The sequence below is a fragment of the Branchiostoma lanceolatum genome, chromosome 13, assembly GCF_035083965.1.
Source record: "Branchiostoma lanceolatum isolate klBraLanc5 chromosome 13, klBraLanc5.hap2, whole genome shotgun sequence".
Classification (NCBI taxonomy): Eukaryota; Metazoa; Chordata; class Leptocardii; order Amphioxiformes; family Branchiostomatidae; genus Branchiostoma; species Branchiostoma lanceolatum.
Window position 1 is genome coordinate 12,171,913 of NC_089734.1, and position 21,929 is coordinate 12,193,841.

The 21,929-nt window shown below is 43.6% G+C and overlaps 3 protein-coding genes across 3 annotated transcripts in view; 1 reads left to right on the forward strand and 2 right to left on the reverse strand.

Annotated features, from left to right (window-relative positions):
• LOC136446687 (zinc finger protein 93-like) overlaps window positions 1–21,929 on the reverse strand; it is an 89,168-nt gene that overhangs the window by 8,950 nt on the left and 58,289 nt on the right. The window lies entirely within an intron of this gene.
• Window positions 2,259–12,035, reverse strand: LOC136446684 (extracellular serine proteinase-like). Its single transcript, XM_066445151.1, has 12 exons — window positions 11,746–12,035; window positions 9,550–9,724; window positions 8,633–8,762; window positions 8,223–8,344; window positions 7,741–7,954; window positions 7,110–7,234; window positions 6,663–6,858; window positions 6,093–6,272; window positions 5,549–5,694; window positions 4,568–4,757; window positions 3,826–4,037; window positions 2,259–3,424 (listed from the first exon to the last, which is right to left on the reverse strand). Exons 1-12 carry the CDS (start codon window positions 11,940–11,942, stop codon window positions 3,260–3,262), a joined length of 2,052 nt encoding a protein of 683 aa, XP_066301248.1. The 5' UTR covers window positions 11,943–12,035; the 3' UTR covers window positions 2,259–3,259.
• Window positions 15,968–18,275, forward strand: LOC136447618 (mitochondrial protein C2orf69 homolog). The gene is made up of 2 exons (XM_066446649.1): window positions 15,968–16,337; window positions 16,855–18,275. Exons 1-2 carry the CDS (start codon window positions 16,014–16,016, stop codon window positions 17,599–17,601), a joined length of 1,071 nt encoding a protein of 356 aa, XP_066302746.1. The 5' UTR covers window positions 15,968–16,013; the 3' UTR covers window positions 17,602–18,275.

A 21,929-nucleotide genomic window follows, 5' to 3' on the forward strand; every position in this document is an offset into this window, starting at 1 on the left:
GAAATGTACCTCGTCTTCTATTAGACTACAAAATTGGCAGATTCTTTGCTCTAGAGGAGTGCGGTTATGTCTTCCTGGTTAACCAATCACCGTTGCCGTCTTGGAGCTGCCAGCTCGGCGGAAGTCCGCGTCAGCGAGTGGGCGTTCCACCTGTCAGACAGTGGGCCCACACTTGTGACGTCACTTACTAATTTAGCAGGTTGTTTAATGCTTTTACCACTTAACCAGTAACAAAATTCACAATATCAGACACTGTCACAATCTTACTTCCACGAAACAGCACTTCAGATGCGATGGTAACGTTGGTAACGTTAGTTGAGACATGTACATGCGCTCATACGGCGTTTTGATTGATAAACCAATCACCGTTGCCGTCTTGGAGCTGACAGCTCGGCGGAAGTTCGCGTCAGCGAGTGGGCGTTCCACCTGCTAGACAGTGGGCCCACACTTGTGACGTCACTAACTACTTTAGCAGGTTGTTCTAACTTGTGTAGATATAGCGGCTAAGCCAAAACTAGTATTTGGAGTAGTCTCTTCTTAAAACAACGTCCATCACTGTTAATTGTCACATGTATGTCTCCTGCATGTGGTTATTGTACTTGCAATTGGCCTTCGGGCATCAACCTACAAATAAACTTTCTATTCAATGCGCTATTTACCCTAAAACAACAACAAAATTCACAATATAAGACATTGTCACAATCTCACTTTTTCAAACAACACTTGATAAATGAAATCTTTATTGACACAACAAAAGTACAGCAACTTTCGCAAGGTTTTCTACAACTATACATGCAAACAACAAACAATGGGATATAAAATGATCAACCTACGTACAATTATATAAATACTTCTTGATATGAGATGGTGACGTCGACGTTAGCAACGTTAGTTGATATATAATTAAATCGTCTGTGTGGCATGACATCAGCTCAAAGTATGTCTCTGAATTGTGTCGTGACCGATCACACAGATGTATAACAAGTGCATGTTTCCTGTAAATGCGTACTTCTCAGTTGACAAGAGAGGAACTTGACATGTGAGGGCGACATCTCCTGTTTATCGTACACAAAACACGATGACACATGTGCTCTTTGTGTGGGTGTTACCCGATATTGTGAGGAAGTCATTCTATTTTGGTAGTACAAACGTCAATTCACCAACAAAGAGACTTGAAATGTAGACATCAACTATTTCAACGGAAATTTGTGGGCGTACCAGATGTGTGAGGGGACCCTTATGTAACCTTCGGGGAATGGATCAGAGACAAGTTTGAACTGAGACGTCCGGTGCGGTTTCTAGGATGTCCAATCGTAAAAAATAAGATGGCACTTATACTGAATACCTAATTTGCATAATTAATAAGAAAAGACTATAATTCCGTAGTGGTGAATGATGGGAATTTCATTATTGCTGGCATCTGGAAGTCAAGTAAAGTTGAACATTATTAGATATAAATCATGCAAATTAGGGCCTAATTTTCAAATTTTGTGAGAAAATGCCACAATAGCCCTCTTTGCTAAGATGAGACTTTCATACTTTGACAACTTGTTTTTTTCTGGGTCTGTGCCTTCCTTTTCATAGATTTGTCTGAAATTTGGCATGTCGGTAGTTAAAACACCTTAGCCCGCATCTCAAACACCATAATTACTTCACGGAGGATTGTGTCCTACGGACTCTTGTTACCTTGGTTAAGAAGATTATGTTTTCCATGCCAGTTGTGGATGGGTTTGTTTATCTAACGTTTGTTGTGGACGGTATAACTCGAGAAACTGTGGATGGATCAGTGTGGTATTTTATATGTAGATAGGCGTGAGCAAAATGAAGAACAACCTCGATTATGGGCCCCTAGCGGCTTTCTGCGGTACTGCAGGTTAACACTGGTTTCGATTTAAAAAGCACCCTGCAAACAAACAAATATCTCATGTCCTTCCATACATGCTATAGCAATTTGGAAAGAAAAGACGCAGCGTTTACAAAGTCCCATTTAGATACATTTTAAGCTAGGATATTTTTTTGTATTATCTAAACTGTTAAAAACAGATATGCAAATAGATATATGTTTTGACATTCTGTTGAAAAAAAAGATTTATCTTAGTTGCAAGGAGTGATGTAGTCGAAGCTAGCCCACAGTATGATGAATTGTGGGTAAATATCCATTAATTTCCTACATCACCCTGCACATGCGCACTTTGAACTATTGACCTCTGTTCAATCTTTGTGAGAAATATCCAACGACTTCAATGACACAAAGCACATTGTGTATGGTTTGTCGAAACTTTTATTTATGATATACAAACAATGGAATGTCAACATTTATACCAAGTTGAGTGGTAGTTAAAATAGTTTGCATAGATTCTGCACATGATGCTTACTTTGATATAGTAGCCTATGTATGAAACAAGACAAAATGCTTAGTTATGTAACGAGAGGAAATATTTCTTATCATAACGAAAAAAATATATAATGTCATGCTAACAGCTCTAGAAACTATATTATGGCTGTTTTCCTGATAGTGAAATATCTAAATTGAGGAACGAACATGTCTACCAATATAAGACGCAATGGCTCTCTGGAGAAATATGAGTCAGGGGAAAATACAGGGATATAAAACAAAGAAGTAAACAACAAGATATGTAACGTTGAGAAACAACAACATGAGACATTAGTATGTTTTCCTAAACGATATTTTTAGAAAAAATCAGCAAAAGTTTAAAAGAAGAGCAAATGAGTACAAACATCACATTACTCTAAAAATTATACTGAAAACAATTATCAAATAATGCAGATATAATATGCATGGCGACAATTTCAAATACAAGTACTGCACCTTTATTCTTGTCATTTACAAAAGCAGCTGTAGCTTCTTTAGTTCCCATGTGCCCCTTTAGGTTTCATCAAGGACATAAATTCGTAAGTGTCACTCATCCTCAAGGTCAAGTAGTACTCTCCGAGCAGAGGTCGACTGAGGAGGTCGTTACGAGTACCCTACCCTGATTGGTTCTCGCTTTATGACGAAAGAAGGCGGGAACCAATCAGAGGAAAATACTCGTATAGCGATCTCCCCTTGTAACATCTTCTTGCAGAGTAGCCTAATAGTAGTATTAGCAGCAACAATGTTCAGGACTTGACAAAAGGAAAACATAGACTTTGCTATGAGACCTATGACACTTGACTTAATCGAAATATAAATTTTCCGTAAAATATGTAACAGAAGTAACATCCACCAATAGCCTAGTTGACAGACTTTTGAGAGTCTCTAGTTTCCCCTGCAGCAGATGGCCACAGCGTGCACGCCCTCCCCCTGTGTACCCTTGCGCGCGATGCAGGTGTTGTCTATGGGCATGGAGCCGTCCGCGTGCCCGCTCCAGTCGTACGCGTTACAGCCCGTTAGAACCCAGCCGGTGGGACAGGTAGCCGAGACCTGGGTACGTAAGGAATTTGATCAATCAATCAATCAATCAGTCATTCATCCATACCTTCGATAATTCATTCGATCGATTGACTGATTAAAATTCGTCAATCCATCAATTATTTCAAGCAAGCCAGTTGTTGTTAAAAACTGTCCATTCATCCATCTATCCATCCGTTCATCTATCCGTTTTCTGTAAAAGATATTTGTGTTCTATAAAAGATATTTGTGTGTTCTATAAAAGACATGTGTGTTCTGTAAAAGAGACTTGTGTGTTCTATAAAATATATTTCTGTCGTGTACAAAAGCCATTTGTGTGTTCTATAAAGTACATTTGTGTGTTCTGTAAAAGATATTTGTGTGTTCTACAAAAGCCATTTGTGTGTTCTATAAAAGATATTTGTGTTGTTTACCTCAGCTTTAGGCGTGTTTGGTGACCTGTTGGACCAGACGGCCTTACAGTCCATGTTGTCGGCCTTACAGCAGGTGGCGTGCGCCTCCACCCCGTTGCCGCCGTCGCCGTTCTGAGCGATGCAGGTCCGCAGCGGGAGGCGGACGAACCTCAGGCGGGCAGAGGCGGGACGGGCGCCGTCGATCGACCTCGTGTCTGTGGCGGCACTGCAACCTGGAGGACAAAATCAGAGCAAACCATGAATATATGAAGTATGCGTACAATGCCACTGTCATTACAGAAGTAGGTAAAACAGTCTAGATTTTTAGGATTGAGCTATCGGGAAAAATAATCAGCCTGGCGCACACAATTACGGCAGATCATGAATATCCGAATTATCTACAATCTGTATCGATATCACTGGCGGAATAGAAGTAGACAAAACAGTCTACATTTTTGGGCTGAAGCAAGGAAATTGAAATAGGTTAGAGCACCCGTCTTTTAATTTCCTCTACCAAGGCGGTCCTCATTGATATCGATTGGGGCTTTTCTTTTCTGGCAAAAAACACACACAAAAAAAACAACAACTTAATTCTTGGATGCTATCTGACTCTGTGAAATTTGAGACTGTCATAAGAATCCCTGAACCAGCTCGGTCCTCGTTTTCGTGCAAGCTCACGCACGTTCTCCCTCGACCTCTCGCGGGAGAACATTTCAAAATGGCCGCCAGCGCTGGTAATGAAATGGATGAGTCTTTTGCTTACTTGTGAGCAAGTCTCCGTCGTTTCTTTCACACTTGATGTTAGCCCTGGCGCCGTCTTGGGACGATGATCTGTCAGATTTCTCGAAGTAGCACTCGGACCCGGGCCAGACGCAGCATCGCGCCATGGCGAACACGCCCGTTCCACCGATACCGTTCTGAGCGATGCACACATTGATATCGCCTGGTAGGGCCTGCATGAAGAGAAAAACAGACAGATTAGCGAGCGATTAGCCTGGTATCAGTCTCTAGGGGTCAGCTTAGGGGTGTTTTACCGGGCCTAGTCTGCTTTATTGAATCGTTTCTGTCAGCCTGTCTACTTAGCTGCCATAGAGAATTTCGCAGCCTGTCTACTTTAGCTGCCATAGAGAGTTCCGCCACCACTCTGGCCAGCTAATTTAATCTAAGGCCGTAAACCCACCCCGAGCGGACTAAGCTGTCTTGGCGGGCGGGCATCACTACCAGCGCCGTAGAGATATCGGGGAGCCCCCGATGGTATGGTTTCCAGGCTACGAGCAGATACGATAACAGGGTGTACGTCGTAGCAGGATCCGTGGACGGCATTTTTTCCTGAACGCTTTTATACTTTCATCTGATTGCTACCGTGTTCTGACGGCTCCAAAATATTAATGTTGTAAAAAAAAAAAGACCATCAGAACACGGTAGCAGATAAAAATAGTACATAAAAAAGGCTATATCAAAGATTGTCATTTAAGATACAAATCACTTCTTGTCTTCTGCCGTAATACCATGCCATTATTCTTTGTGGCAGACTGGTCTGGATTCGCTGCCGATTTTAATCTGTTTATGTTGGGACCTGAGGAGGTTTGCAGTCAACTAGTCAATTTGTCTAACGTTTTGGCAGAAAACCGTTTATCATAGAGTGAACCCAGAGCACACCGATATGGTCTTTAATATTGAGGCTTCAACAAGAAAAGAGCTATTATCTTGTAATTACAATCCTGGTAACTGTTTAGTTACTCACCGCGGTGAACTCCCCAGCCCGAATGCCGTCATCAGAAACTGAAGAACATCCCATCATGCTCTCGTTGATGTTACACCGGACCGTGGCCAGCTCGCCGTCCGCGGTGTCAGACTTGAGGGACCAAACCGTCCGACACGTCGGTGTGACTTTGGGTCAGAAACCGACCATCAGATATTTCTTCATTCAAACAAAATTCAGACACCCAACAAAATAAGTAGACAAGACAAAATGGCGACGGACTAAAGTTATGCAACTTATGTCCCCGCCACCACTTGTACAAAACAAATCAAACAAGCTATAATTGATATGACAAAACGGTGCATGTGAATACGTTGCATGCACGTGACGTCATCCATGTTTTTGTCGCCATGTTGGTGTCTATTCCCATTGCAACCACGGGGACACCAAAATGGCGGCAGGACGATCGATGATTTTATCTAGTTCTCCCGTTCACAAATGAACATTGACAATATGTTTCCTTGACGAGAACAATAGATAGATAAACAATTATTTTGACCCCTTGACACAGTGTTGTTGTATCTACCTCCTGAGGTGAACGCAGAGGATTGTGGGATATAGAGCAGCTTGTTTGGCGTCATGGGCTTCATCTCGTCAGGGATGGGGGTGAAGTCGATCCTGTTGGTGGCGGCGTCGAACAACAGCTTCATCCGCAACTGCGCAGGCGTCAGACTGGTGTCCTGCTGCAAGATGGTGGCTGCCACGCCTAGCAACGGCAGGAGGAATGAGAAAAATCAATCAATCAAATTCGCATCAACAAGAACAACTGTTGAGGAATATCTAGTATTGAATCGTTTCGTTCTTTGCGTTTGTATGAAACTATCTCCGTATAAAGACTACGAGATTGTGTCTTTATTCAATATTTTTGGTTGCTGTTTTAGGATGTCAAAGTTGAATATGGGTTATTGGGAAGGGAACATCCTGATATTGCAAACTCGCAAATGAAATGTTACGAAGAGAAGGAGGGTGTAGAAAACTGCATGGTTGCCAGATATTCTGTGGTGCTCCAACGGTCATATACTTAGCTATAGACTAAGGAATAGATGAGACCAGATGAGGTGAAAGAAACTAGCAAATGTTATTCTGACGTCCGTACCTGCAACAAGAGGCGTGGCCTGTGACGTCCCGCTCAGCTCGCGGCTGCACGTGTCGCAGGTGACGTCAGCGCTCACTACCTCCTGCGCAGGCGCCATGATGTCCACGCACCGCCCGTAGTTGGTGCCGCGCAGACGGTTGTTGACCGTGCGGCGGTACAGCCCGTCAACCGCGTTGGTACCGCCAACGGTGATCACCTAGAATAGACCGTCAATCAATATTAGCGATTCGGCTCGATTCGGCCAATAAGAGAGCTGGATTTGGTCACGTGATCTCTGCCCATTAGTCATGGAGGATAGGGAGGGCTGGAAGAGATCTGTGAGACCTTCAGAACCTGATGAGATGTTGATGATCGCCTTCTGAAATACGATGGCCCAAAACTACAATATGTAGAAGCTCCGTGGAGCCTTTCGTAGCCCTGGGCCTTCGTACAAAAACGGATGATTACCTCTGCTTCTCCTGCAGGTGAGAAACGGCAGGCGTCCCTGGCGGCGTTCCCGGCGGCAGCGAACACGGCGCAGCCCGTATGGACCAGCTCTTTGGCCGCCATGTTCACAGTTGTCATACTGGAACCTGAAAACCGACACAGGGTTGCATTTTAGTTAACGTAGACAGACAAACAAAGATAACAAGGTTACGAGTCAGGACTCCAAACAGACACATTTGCATTGTTTGGAATGGTCTTTTTTTCTCTCCCTCATCGTGACGTCATAAAATTTTGCATAAATTACCGTCTTGCAATAAAGTATCATATGACAAAAGCTTAAAGTCCATAGTTGTCAATATAGTTTGATATACTCTTTGAATTCCTCAGCCGGGGTTTAGGGCCACCTTAAAGAAATTAACCGCTTAGAAAGTACAAAGACATGTAGCTAAAAAAACAACCAAAATCAGACATGAGGCCACACACTAAGTTAAAAGTTCACCTTAATCCCCAAGCAGATGTTGGGTACAAAATCGTTACTTTTCCGTTAGGGAGGCAGTTTGTCCCACAAAAGAACAGCTATAGGAAAACATAACGATTCTGCCTTCCGACATCTGCTTGGAGATCACTTTTACCTTACAAACAGAAATATTACCTGCTAGAGACATGACAGCGATGGCGCGAGCGTTAGGACTCTGGTTGACCTGCATGCGGACGTAGTTGAGACCGGCCAGGATGGTGCTGCCGCGCCCCCTACCTTGCTCGTCTAGTACACGCACGCTTTTCAACTGGACGTTTCGCGCCACACCGTAAGTTTTCCCGCCAACTAGAGCGGCCACGTGGGTTCCGTGTCCGTCTATATCCTGACCCTGTTTCGCGGGAAAACGCAAGGATGACAGGTGATCAGTCATTTTGATGTTACCGTTACGTTCGTATATGATCAGTATGAAGACCACATGACAAGACGGGGGGCGTCACAGGCTTTTCATGATAAACGAAGACTTTCATTATCGCTGAAACGACGTAAAACAAAACTGAGGGCAAAAGTCGTCAGTAAGAACGTTTCCTTAGGGTACCAAGAGATCTATCTTAAGCTTTTTATAAAGGGGAAGTGAAGGAAAATGAAGTGGTCCATACCTGGTTCGTGCCTGCCGGATCGAAGGCGTCGAATCCTGCGAAGGAGGCACGCCCCTCGAACTCTTCGTGACTATACCGGATTCCGGAATCGAGCACGTACACGTCAACGCCGCTACCGTCGCCTGAAAGGTGTATGAACATGTTTAGAGTAGAAGGAGAAGTCTGAAAAAAAATCGTCACGTAGCACACCCTCTACATATCTAGTCGTGTATCAGAGAATGATAGCTTGATGTTTCTCGATTTTAGGTATGGTATACTACCATAAACAGCCATGTACTCTTGAACACTATGCGGAACACTATAAAAAGACAATGGTTCCGCCTGTGAGGCGTGGCCAAAATATTGAAAATGCCATTGAGAAAGAGTTTGAGGGAGAGACAGACAGACAGACAGACAATTGGCAGCCCTACCTGTTGCACTAAACTGTCCGTTGACTGGGAGGTCCTTTTGGTCTATCCGGTCCAGGTGCCAGGGCACCGCCTGCTGCTTCTCAAAGATCTGGTCCTCCTCGATAAAGTCCACACCCGGAATGGCCTGCATCTGTAGGTTAGGAAGTCAGTGGGTTAAAACACTGAAGTTGACATTGAGCGCACAGTTTACGATTCCCATTTACCTTATTAACATTAATCCGCTGGGCAACAGAAATCCGCCACTTTGAAAAACAGTGTGTTTGAGAGATCTCTAATGCAGCATACCCCAGAAATACACACCTTAGATATACAGGAGTGCATTATACTGGGGGACGTTGGGTTGGAGATCTGATTGAACGTATCTTTTTTAGGGTGGCTGCCGGTGGCGGCATTACGTACCCTGGTGGAATCGTCTTAGTAGAGTTTGTGCTCTCTTTAGCGCTCTTTCTCTATCGATCGTGTAATAGTTGAACAAGTATGCATGATATAGATAAACCACGTAATACACCAAATTGTGAGCGTTTTGTATATAATTCATGATATAAATTTATTTCATGTTTGCATGGAATAGACATCACTAATAATTAATATCACGCATAAGGATGGCTACATGTTCGGAAACTAGCCCCTATCTCACTGGACCCGCGGCACGTTGGCGACTTCGCTGCGACCGACAATTTGACAGAGCTCTCGACGAATTTCATCGAAAAAAGCTTATCTTTTTACACTTTGTGTGTTTTGCTGTCTTTTCAGCCATACTTATTCGTTTTGCATGATATTCTCATTTGATATGAAAGTCAAGGGTAACACAAATCCAATTTAGGACACAGCGACGCCGCCAACGTGCCGCAGGTCTAATGAGATGGAGGCATTGCGATTTTCCACTCTAACATCTGCTTGGAGATCCCGGTACTCACCAGTCGGAGTGCCGAGGGCGACAGTCGCGCCACGAACGCCGTCATGACCTGGTCCAGGATGACGTCAACCTCGTTCTCGAAGGCGGGGCCGGCCCTTCCGGCGGTCGCCCGGAAACCCCGCACCACTGCCTCGATCTCTTCGCGCGACGACATGTCCTTCAGTACAACGATGTACCTGTGCGGTATGCAAATAAGTCAGTGTTAGCCTCATGATGCTTGCAAACGATTGATTGAGCCTTAGATACTATAAAGACTAAATCGCGCTCCTAGCGGCCTGTGTCCCAGCGATTTCGCACCCCCTGATTTTTCACCCCCCGGTGCGAAATCGCTAGCGATCTTGCACCCACCAGCTAGTGATCTCGCACCCCCTCCTCGAACCCCCTAGTGATTTTGCACCCCCCCCCAAATATTTCGAAAGGTGCTCTGTCTGTGCAGCAATTATATTTAAAACTGCATTTTGATACAGTAGAATCCGCTTAACTGCACCACCCATTTGTCAGCGTTTTTGGTGCAATTATCCGGCTGGTGCGATTATGCGAAATGCCCAGCTGGACTGCACCACCATGGGCGAGGGCGTGTATTGTTAGTCAGAAACGCTAGCACAAAGAAAACAGACGAAATTATTCAGTTATTAACTTTATTTATTGACCCTTTGCTGAAAATAAAGAAATGACTACGAACCTGTTTTGATTTTGCATTCTATCATTTTTCCATGCGATCTACCGCAATACAACACACGTAGTGTTACAGGGGAGACATTCTGAAACATCGTCATGCCACTCATGAGATAACAGTTTCTAGAGTGCAGTTGTCGATTTACGTAAATCATGTACCGCCATGAAACTATGAATTGAAACTAAAACTTGGTTACTGATTACGGGTGACCCGCCCGGGACCTCCCATACGATTCCTATCAACGTAACTGTCAATGGAGACCGCCTTCTTTTGCTACTCAAAACAGTTTTGAACATATTGGCGGTTTTGCGCCTTTACACCGGCAGGTATCGGCTCATTTGTACCGCGTTTGCCGATTTGAGCGCACCTTTTCAGTTAACTTGTCGAGGATTTTTGAAAAAAAATGGTGCAGTTATCCGGCATTGGTGACCATGTGCGGTGCAGATATGCGGAGTCACTAACAATGCAGTGAATGGGAACCGGTTTTGGATATTAGGATTCGGTGCAATTAAATGGAAGGTGCGTTTATCCGAGGTGCAATTAAGTGGCTTCGTCTGTATAATGAAGCCATAGTTTAACGTGGTAATCGAGAGTATTACGAGTTGCTGTGTCTGACAGAACAAACATCTAAGACTCCGGGAACCCATGCCCTGGACTAATGTAACGCTACTAGAATTTCAGCACAGCGCGATGATGGTGACTCTCTGTGCACGATGATTCGTTGCAATATTGTTCCTTAGTCAGGAGGAATGTACGATTAGTTAATAGTTTTATTTCAGTGTTCATAATTGATTTTTTTAAATTATCTTAGAGACTTGAATAACATTTTATCATACAAAATTATATCAAATATTGAATGGATGACGTGTGTTAAATTGGGTTAGAAAAAAATTATCGAAGCCTGGTCCCGTCGGAAAAATGAAATCTTATGGCATTTCTGAGAAAGAATTATAAGTTATTTAATGTTAAAAACTACGGGATAAGAAATGTCGCCACCAGGATTTGAACACAACACCCATGACCCCCAGATAGTCATTGCACAGCCCACTACGTTACCACTTCAGTCAACAGAGCATCTGAAATGTCAGTTATAGTTACCAATCAATTTGTTAAAAAGATAGCCACTGGGAATTATGAATGCCGTAACAGAACACATACTACACCCTGGGGGTGCGAGATCACTAGAGGGGTGCAAAATCGCTAGTGATTTCGCACCGGGGCGAGTGCAAATTCACTAGTGACTTCGCGCCGGGGGGTGCAAATTCACTGGGGGTGCGAAATCCCTGTGACGCCGGCCCTATTGTTACCAACCCTACGAGGGTGTCATTGACCCCAGCTTGTGTAAACACAAGGTAGGCATGGTACCAGATCACCGGGGACCCTGTATACTCCCTCTACCAACAATGCCACAAATAGACAAGTTATGAAAATAAAATCCTGACTTTCAAAACAAAACAGCATTGCATTCAAACACGTAATCAAACAAACGCCGGCGAAAATAGTATAACAAATGCGACTTACGATCCAGGGACACGCATGTTGTCTTCTTTCGCTGTCACCACGGGGCGAAGTCGGTCCCGATCCGGATCAAACCCGTCGACGGTGACATAATCCGGGAGACCCGGCACGCGTCCCCTAACCTGCCCGCTGGCACCTCCCCAACAACACAGCAACAAGACCGCCACCACTGCAACCCTTTTCGGCAACATCCTCAACATTTAGGAACAAACTTTACAGACGTAAATATTAAGAAACTTATGAATTCTGGCGTTTTATGAACGTTTTAGATCCCAGCTTGTTCCCCGTAGGAAAGTTTGACACCGAGTGGGAACTTGAGGAAGTCAGGCGACTTTTATATCGACTTCTTGGATGCTGATGGCATCCGCGTACCCGACCGGATGTTGAGCACTTCGGGGAAGCTGTGATTGACAGCCGCATCTGACGATGTCAGGTTTATTTTGGCGGTGGGTTAGTGGTAATTCCCCACGTCTTCACTACTGAGAACTGTCTTCGGTCAGAAGGAAGGAAGGAAGATAGTGAGATATAGGGGATCATGGGGATGTATTGAGCGGACAGGATAATGCCCCCCGCCCAATGCAACTTTGTATCATCGTACTTTTCACGCAAAATGACCCCCCCCCATTCTGTTTCCCCTGACTTGTTCCATTGTCAATTGGACGAACTCATAAAAAGATGCGGCATCTTTAGAGTTAAGTTCTTTGCTGTAACTATTTATTACGTAAGGTCACCGAGCCTGGTAGCCAGACTTGCCATGGTACCCTGGTAGCCACTGATGGTGGCCTGGTAGCCAGACTGTTCCCAGGGCCTACACAGGCCAGACCATCGGCTCCAGGGCCAACATGCCCCCGAGCTAGGAGGTTTTATCAATTTCAAAAATTGTGGCCACTACTTGCCCCCAATAGCGAAAACCTCTGCTTGGAGAATAGGACTGACTCTCATGGCCAATTATTCCCTTTTTACCAAATTCTACGATCCGTGCCCCCGTGGGAAGGTCTGGTGGAGGCTAGGAACCGAAGACACCACTCCCCCCAACCACTATGGCTGATATGAATTTATTGAAAATAGCAGACATGGAAACAACGGTTCACTGGCTGATAACTCATCAAATTGCCTAGTAAGAATCTCACAAGTTGTTCCTCTACATATTTTTAGATGCAACCCACGTATTGTATTTGAAAGGGAATGCACGATCATGTTCGGAGTCAAGCCTGGGTCAGTCTTGGGTCGGTTGGTTGAGCGAATCCCTTGATCTGACCGACTTGAGGGATCTTGAGAGTGGGCGAGAGCATACTACAGTAGTAATACTAGACAAAAGACAAGTTTATTTACAGAGGCTGATGTCATATGTCATAGACAGAAGTAGACAAAAGGCACGATTCCAAATCGTTTATATCTTGAGGCGGTGTACTAGTATCCTCTACTGTTATAGAAAATACGATGAGGACCGGAAGTACTCGTTCTGCGAACCTAACCGGAAGTGCTGCTCTGATAGAGCGCTGGTAGTTATTAAGATCACCCTGATACCAGCTTTCGTGCAGATTTTAATTGATGAGGTCTATCTATTTGTTTTACTCCTATTGACAATAGATTTAACATCGTCACCCAGAAGTCACCCTAAGGGACGATTTGAATAGTGATAAGGCGCCAACCAGTGAGTGGTAGAGGATCGTAGAGGGGCTTGCTTGTCTGTTAGTATGGCCTGGATACCAGACCCCCAATCTCTAAAATATCTATTTACCCCATGGCATACACGATAGATATTCTAGAGATTGAGGGTCTGGCATCCAGGCTACGGTTAGTGCGAATAATATCCTGAATTAATGCCTGTTGAAAAAAAAGTGGAATTTTCATGTACATATTGCAACAATGTTTTACTTACACCATAAAGCGCCGAAAATCAAGGATATGGCTTTCCAACTTTTCATTGACCAGTTTTATCATAGCGAATAGTTGCTTGGTCCCTTTACCGCGAAAACAACTAGATCCTATCTTAGCTTTGGTCAGGACTGTCCTCTCGAATGGGCGTAAAGCAGGAGGCCCCTTGTTTGAGGAAAGCCACACCTCAAGCACTTTAAACCCACCTCACTTTAATATCGGGGATTGACACAGGTGGAACTATTGCATATCTTCTTGTGTTGTGATTGGGCAGAGCGGATGTGATCTTGCATGAATGGCACGGATCTACAAGTTTAACACACAAAGAGATGACACAAAAGGAATACATCATGAGTAAGTCATCAGTGACTTGCATGTTGCAACTTTCTTTGTCACCAAGCAGATACTATGACTAGACTTCTTGCTTGATCGGTGAAGCGTATTATAGAGAGATCTGATTGTTTGGATTTGCCTATCATAACTTCCATCTTGCTTGTACCATTCAGTGCAGTATTTTGCATAATGATGTATTGTTTCTTGTCTTTTTTCGCTGTCTCTAAATGACAGATACAGTTTGGGTAGAATTCACCGTTGTTTGTTGCGTAAGCTAGTATTGATGGGCGTTGCAGTAATCTCCAAGCAGATGTAAGGCGGATGTTCATTTTTAGTGTTTACGATTGTTTTTTCAACATTAAGTACCCTTTTATAGTGTCTGAGATTACGCGAGAGTATGTCCTAACGACATGTGCACCGGTAGGGCTGTTAGTAGGGTGTGTCCAACTCCCGGCCATTGTTTATTCACCCATTCCATTCAGGGGTACAGCTTAGCCTCTACCAGGCTCCAGACGAGGTGGAAAGAGTAGTATTCGGCCAAATACAGGAGTTGGCCAGCCGATAGATACAATTTGCCATCGCGTATCTATTGGCTGGCCAACTCCTCTATTTGGCCGATTTCTACCGTCTTTCCAGCCACGTCTGGAGCCCGGTGGAGGCTAGTACAGCTCGGGTGAAACATCGAATTACGTCAGTCGCGGTCTCCAGGTGTATTACATATCGAGAAAAACAACATGAAAACGTCGTGTTAGTAAGAAAGATGACGTCAAGAGGACAAAGAAATAAAGCTTCATGGCGTACACATTCTTCAACGGAAAGTCACCACATCGCCGGAGTGAATATGCCTGGGTCTTTGTTTACATCAATACAGATGTAATTTCGAGGTATGTCAGACAATACATGTAACGTTAGGTGTTGCATGAAAATTAAGGGACGCCGTCAAATGACCTACAGTTTTCAATGGAAATTGTTTTTCATTATATTAACCATAAAACCAGCTCAGATGTGCAAGAACACTCCAGCGACATATGTTTCTGTCACATGTGCAGTCACAGTATAAAGGGAAACAAGGAGGTTATCTCTGTAATCAACATAGTGAACGGAACAGACCGTTGTGACTTGCATGTTTTAAAACTTATCTGAGATTTAGAAAAGCCCTCCTTGCTGAGATGAAACCTTTTGAATGATTTGAATTGCATCCTGTTAAGATTTATAAAATCCTCAGCCAAAAAGACATGCAGACTACTTCCATAAAACGTATTGATGATATCCACGGAACCTCCTTCCTTGGACCAATTGATGACAAATCATGTACGAATTGTCGCTGAATCTTTGTGGAGAACAAGAAAGCGACATTCCTGACGAGTGATCGGACAATGACAGAAATTGCTATAATTGGAGCTGAAAGCAGAAAGTAGGAGGAAAGGGGTAATATAATAGAACAATAATGACAATACAGTGTATGATTCAGAAATTCCTAAGTAGAACACAATGGAAATTCGTGACATCCTGTGGGACCAGACGAGATATGTAACCCCTGGCGTCGTTTTGTTTAGTGAGCCCCAGGCTTTGTGAAACAATCTTTCTCGTTTGATATCATGAGCGGAAAAACTTTGAAATATGCGTATGTGAAATATTCAAAAAGTTACAAAACATACGACACTCTTGAAAAACGGCCCCCTTGAACTCTCGAAAAACGGCCTCGGCCGAATGAGTGTATGTTTTGCATACTTTCAAGGTTAAATAAAAGTTGGGGAAAAAAACAACACCGGTTATCATTGCGCACCCCTACTTTACAGGTGGAAGATTCCACTAGTCTTGTGTTTAGCCTCTCATCATTTGACAATATTTCTAGTTGTAACGTTCTACTGTGTACACCAAATAAAGTAAGCATGTATTTCAGATGCGCGTACGTCTATGTAAAAAAGATTAAAGCCTAGGTCATATAGTATATTTATCCCCCCTACCGGTGACAAGTGGAAGAATCCACTAAACTATGACCTTTTAGCCAAGCGTGTCCAAAGTTCGCGGAGACGTTTTGAAATGTATGTCTATGTCGTATGTGTACATTCTGGTCAGGTTTAAGAAAATCTTATGTCCTCCTGGTGATTCTAACGTTTCCTGTGTCCTGTAGACGTTGTATGTTCCCTCACTGGGCCGTTACCGTGCTCGTAGCGCTACGATCTCTGACTTTTCATCGGCGGTGGGGAGGGACCATGGCCGAGCGAGCGATGTCCTCCTCCTCCCTGCCCCCCACCTCGGCTTCGCTACCCTGCCGTAGACTGGTTGTAGACCAGGGTTTTGCTCACTCGAAGAACGAAGTGATCTTCTGTGGAAGCAGGGAGGCACAGGACCATGTTGTCTTCTTCCCTGGAGATGTGCAGGTAAGGTATGAATTATAGTGTACACGGCAAATTGGGGGAGGGGGGCATGGTGGCTAGTTTGTTTGCATGCCCGGTAAACTGCCTCTTGGCGTATTAAACACACCAGGTTTGTACTGAACAGTAGAAGCTGCATATCCGGGCAGATTTATTTGATCCACTAGTTTGGCAAATGTTATGGTAAAAGTATTTAGAGTTGGGTCCGTGGTTTTAGTTCAGTATGAGTGGGAGCGGGAAAGATCGTGAGTTAGGGAACAGTGTTTTTGTAATAAAAGAAAATTCACAAAAAAAAGAACGACAGCAGTGGAAATGGATACATTAACAACAATGACAAAAAGTTGGTTCCCAAAAGCTGCAAACACTTGTCCCCAAAGTTGCAAGGCTCCAGGTATGACTATGGATATTATATTTGTATGGGTATGACAGCTTTAACATGTGTGTAAACATTGTATTGCTTTAGATGTTACTTATTTCATTGATTTATTTTTTAAACTAATTTTTTCATTTGGACACTATTTAGGACTATGTTGAAAATATGGAGGCCCACCGTGACAACAAAAACTGGAAGCAGTGGAACCTAGAAGCCGTGGCTGAACTCCTCTCTCAACGCTTCCCTCACTCCTTCATTTGGGTCGTCAAGCCTTCAAACATGTACCTCAAGACATTCAGCTGCTACAACTTCCTTGCATGCGACGTGATGGGCACTCCCGAATATGGAGATGACCCCAGATATCCCACTGCCTTGCATCACCTGAGACTCCTGCTCAACAACGCCGCACGGCAGGTTTCAAGTGAACTGCAGCAACAAGTTGAAGGTCAAGAAGACTCCTGTCCTTCGGATCAAAACGGCTGGCAAGATGGAAGGCTGCTTGAACTTCCGATCACGTTTGTGGGTTTTAGCAAAGGCTGCGTTGTTCTGAACGAGATATTATTTGAGTTACAAGAAGCAAAGCCGATACCGGAGCTACAACAGTTTTTGGGGAGAGTTAAGTCGATGTACTGGCTCGATGGAGGACACCAGGGTGGCTCCAATACCTGGGTGACTAACGAGGTCACCTTACGGAACTTTGCAGAACTGCAGGTGGAGGTACATGTGCATGTCACCCCCTATCAGGTGAACGACACTATGCGGGCTTGGATCGGGAAGGAGGAGAGACTGTTTGTGAAAAGGTTGAAGAAAGTCGGCCTGAAAGTCACGGAGACCCGACACTTCGAGGACGAGCCGAGGTCCTTAGAAAACCATTTCAAAGTCTTGACAGTATTCTAATGAATGAATACACTTCAAGACTTGTAGTTAAGATGCAGAGATTGACACTTAAGCTTCAATACCTGCTTCAATACTTACTTCAGACTATGCAAAAGGACTAAAATGTTCTGTCTTTATGTGCTAAGTGTAAGTGCTGATATGCACTGAATAGGAATTGTCAAATTGACAGGATTGCCAATTACATGTGTGCATGTATATATGTATAAAATTGTGTTTAGATACCCTTATATATAAAGGTTCTTCCATTGTAAAGAATTTGAGTGAGGAAAATGGCACACCCCTGAAAATAACATACATACCAATGGGTTCAAAATTTGTCCTAGTATCTAAGTATTTCCAAGAAAGAATAACATTAACAAGTATACAATTCATTGACTTGTCAATGATTCTCTTGTGCACACTTTTAGATCTGCAGTAGACTGCATCTTTCAACAGAGCTGGTATATTCTCGACTGAACAATTAGATTTTATCCTGTTGTACATACTGTTCAAAAACACTTTATTCGTGTTCAGATGGTGTTAGAATTAAATCATGGCTGTGTTAAAAAAAATTATGTTCCTTTTTTTACAGTAGATTTAGGCAAAAGTGTAAATACATGGCTGCCTACATAGAGATTTGGTCAAGTCTTATATAGTGAGTCTCATAATAAAGCTGAATATATAAACAACTTTTACACTTTTTTGTGTGTGTTACATATATGCTTAAACTAAGGACTTAAATTAAGGTTAGGTTCAGAGCTAAAGCGAGATTATACTCTTTCAATGGACAAAGTCAAAGTACTAAAAACTGAATCGAAGAGGCCATCTACATCAGTTCACACCAGCCGTCACTCAACAGAGACGGCGGACGGTATCAACTTCCTGGCACGTTTGGCCAATTGCTGACGTCACGTGTCCGTTAGCTCACGTGACCTATGTGATGGGCCGTTTGAATTCTAACCAAGATTGCAGGTTTGTAGGATTGAGAAAATTCTGTTATTGTGTTGAAAAAAAGGACTGACGAAAATTCACTCATTGTGTTGGAATACAGTTTTAACTCTGTACTACAAAGAAAAATATATAAATGGTTTTAGAACTTTAAAGGCCCAGTCGGCTTGAAGCTTCCTGTCCTGCTCTCCTCACGCAGCCGGTACTCTCCAAGCAGAGGTTCGGCTCCGACTGGTTTTGACGTGATTTTAGGCTTTTTTGTAGGGCTTTCTATTCTACCAAGGCTTGGCTACATAAGAAAAATGGGACAAAATAGAAAGCCCGACAAAAACGCCTGAAATCACTTTGCAAACCATCCGGAGCCAACCTCTGCTTGGAGAGTACGCCAGTACAGGTGTGAGGGTTATCGCTGTTGAGTTCATGGGAGAGGCTGGGCGGAAGGACACACGTACAGTCCGTGACATTTTCACTCTGCACCATGCAAAGCCTGCATGTAACGTTTTCTGTCGACGTAACATAAGTGCACGTGCTGCATTCATGTGAAGCACACCTTTCTTTCGACAAACTAATCTTCCTAAATTCTGAAATATACCAACGAACGCCAGAAATAGTTAAGCAACTGGATAAAATTTTGAAACAGACGTTTCAGACAGCATCCGCTGTCTTTCGTCAGTGACTAAAGATAGGACCGGGAAACTGGGAAACAAAATTTTATCCAGTTGCTTGGGTAACTATTTTTGGCATATCTTGCTACCTGGATGTCTAACCTTCATCATCATAGCAACGAACGCTTTGATCGATAAATTGAGCGGTGTGTATCTTTAATTGTCGACACTCGAACTTGGCAACTCACGACCATGTAAACTTTTCAACTTGAAGATGTCACAAGTTCCAGAGTTGAATCGTCAGGTTCAAACTACCTCGCTGTTTTCTTTCTTCTTGCCAAGAAATGTCCCACCCGGAGTTGTACGCACCGAACACCTGGCGTCAGTGACTTCACATCTACAAGAAACAGGCTGGCTTCCTTCCACCGGGTCTTAAAGATCGAGGGCATATGGCTTCTCCGGAGGGACTCAGGACACGCAAGGACCCACGGACTCCTCTAACAACGTTTGGAAAAGGTCTTGACACATTTCTTTATCGACGGCACCTTGGGTGCTAAGTAAACAGCTTTAGGATCTTCCGGAACTTAGCACGCCCATACAGCACAAAAATCTATTGGCAATTGCTAGCAAAGTTGTTTCCTAAACTTTCTACGTGTTATCCGGTTCGTGCGGCTTTGGTTAGATAAGAACGACACAGAAAAGTACAAGGGACGCCTGGCTAAAGAACACTAAATCATTTTTCAGATGAAATATGTTGTTTATAAGTGTTCAAGGATATCTGTAAGGTAATCAAATGGCTTGCTGGTGAAAGTTTTGTCTTCTCTCGCTCTAAACATAATTTCTTGCGTTCAGAAGATTTTCTTCGGTGTCCCTACGAGTTTTTGACGTTTGACGTCCCTACCCCTTTATTTTGTAGTAGAAAAGTAGTGCCATACGTGAAGAGTTTATCTAGCTTTTTACAAGTATAACCAGGGGTTCCTTTGCCACAGAAGGCTATTCTCGCCCTGTAAAGTCAGCGGTTCCTTCAACAGGTCAATGCCCTTCCGGTTACATTTGCCACGCACGTGGCTGCCGGCCCTACAGGTGCTTAAAAAAAAAAACGTCGCGGCGGCGAAGAATGCGTCCCTTCCGCCGGGCAAGGCCGTCGCCAAGTGGGGTAATGCTCGTGCAACCAGGAGGTACGGTCTTATCACTGTACAAACATGCAGGAATCCTACCCAAAGGTTTCGGCAGGTTCATTCGCGACATTCTCCGGGCATTTGTGACGGAGAAACGACGTGGCAAAGTGCCCAACTATGTCCGAGAACAAGTGCATCCATCGGCCATCTCTTTGTCTACTCATCTTAACACCCTTGGACACTCTAAACGGTACGTTTTTGCTAGCTAGTTTCTCTTTGTCTTTCCTGTACTTGAAACTTACTTTGTTGATAAAGATTAGGTACCGTTGCCATAACGTCTAAGAGATATCCAGTACAAGTTTTAACAGATAAGAGATGCTCAGCAACTTACATATCTTCATGAAGGATGCGCCATCACCAAGTTATCTATTTGCAACAGGACCGAGATTTTGAAATAGAATATGCGTCATCTTTTCAACAATTCTTGCTGAGTTGCGCAGGAGAAAAAAATCTTGAAAAAAAAAAAGGTAATCAAAAAATGGGCTTCTGTGGCTACTATTCCATTCATTTCTCGTCCCTATGGATAAAATGATGTCACTGTAGCTCAACTGGTAGCAGCCTCACTGTTGAACTCCTGGTACCTGGGAAGGGCATCTCGGTTGGGACTGCATCTTTCTTCCGGAAGGAACGTAAAATGAGGGTTCCTTGTTCGAGGAGGGATTCGAGCACGTTAAGGGAGAAGGGCTAACAATTAACCCTTTCCTTTATAAATATACTGATACAGAAACAGCAGAAACTGGCTGCCCTTTGTGCCACTAGACACTACAAGATTAACGACATTCAATGATGTTAGGATTTTATCGGGCAAAGAGAAGGTAACATGAATAACACTTATCAAACTGGCGAGTCTTTAAACATTGTTGACATGTTTCTGTTATCTGCAGCAAGGTTTCTAGATGTATAAGAGAACAACTGAGTTGATATGATACCTAGACACGTATTAGACACGTAAAGAATACACACCAATTATGGGCACGGCTAGTAAAACGGTAAGAAATGGGCGACAATGAAAATTGTCTGTCATCATCGCTTTGATTGGAATCTACAGGTGCAAGCTGTTTACTAGAGATCTTCACACCTGACACCTGTAACTCCAGACTAGGACAAACACCTGTTTTCTGTAGCCTCCACCAGGCCTTCCTACGGGGTATGGAAGGAGAATTCGACAAATTAGGGAATAACTGGTCAGTAGAGTCACTCCGTGGGAAGGTTAACATTTCCCCCTCCTAACTGAGCTGACCAAATGAAACCCGGCCCATTGTCACCAAACTCCCATTGCAAGTATCATCTCTATGTATAGCCAGCTTAGTTAGTCAGGTTTTAGATGTGTTCTGATCTATTTTCTCTTCTTACTACTTTCCATATTCTCTTTATTCCTTTCTTGTCATTCTGTCAATTTTACCAATATCTCAAGTAATAGCAGGACATATTGGCATGATCTTGTACCGCACATCGCTCTATCTGGGCAGAGTGCGTACGGTTTGAATGCCTTTCTTCTAAATCTCCGTATACAACTGCAGAGACACACGTACTACTCGAGCTCTACCAAATATAAATCGGTCATGGCGAAATGGCATTTATGACAATCTATTCCAAGTTGTTAATCGTCAAAGAGAAG

What these genes read in the sequence shown, in the direction of transcription:
- LOC136446684 (XM_066445151.1), bottom strand. Translation starts at nt 11,942, where the DNA reads ATGTTGAGGATGTTGCCGAAAAGGGTTGCAGTGGTGGCGGTCTTGTTG. An exon ending in ATCCGGCAGGCACGAACCAG is followed by an intron (nt 7,955 to 8,222) that starts GTATGGACCACT and finishes CCCGCGAAACAG; the next exon opens with GGTCAGGATATAGACGGACA. An exon ending in CAAACACGCCTAAAGCTGAG is followed by an intron (nt 3,425 to 3,825) that starts GTAAACAACACA and finishes TTACGTACCCAG; the next exon opens with GTCTCGGCTACCTGTCCCAC.
- LOC136447618 (XM_066446649.1), top strand. Translation starts at nt 16,014, where the DNA reads ATGTGTACATTCTGGTCAGGTTTAAGAAAATCTTATGTCCTCCTGGTG. An exon ending in TCTTCCCTGGAGATGTGCAG is followed by an intron (nt 16,338 to 16,854) that starts GTAAGGTATGAA and finishes GACACTATTTAG; the next exon opens with GACTATGTTGAAAATATGGA.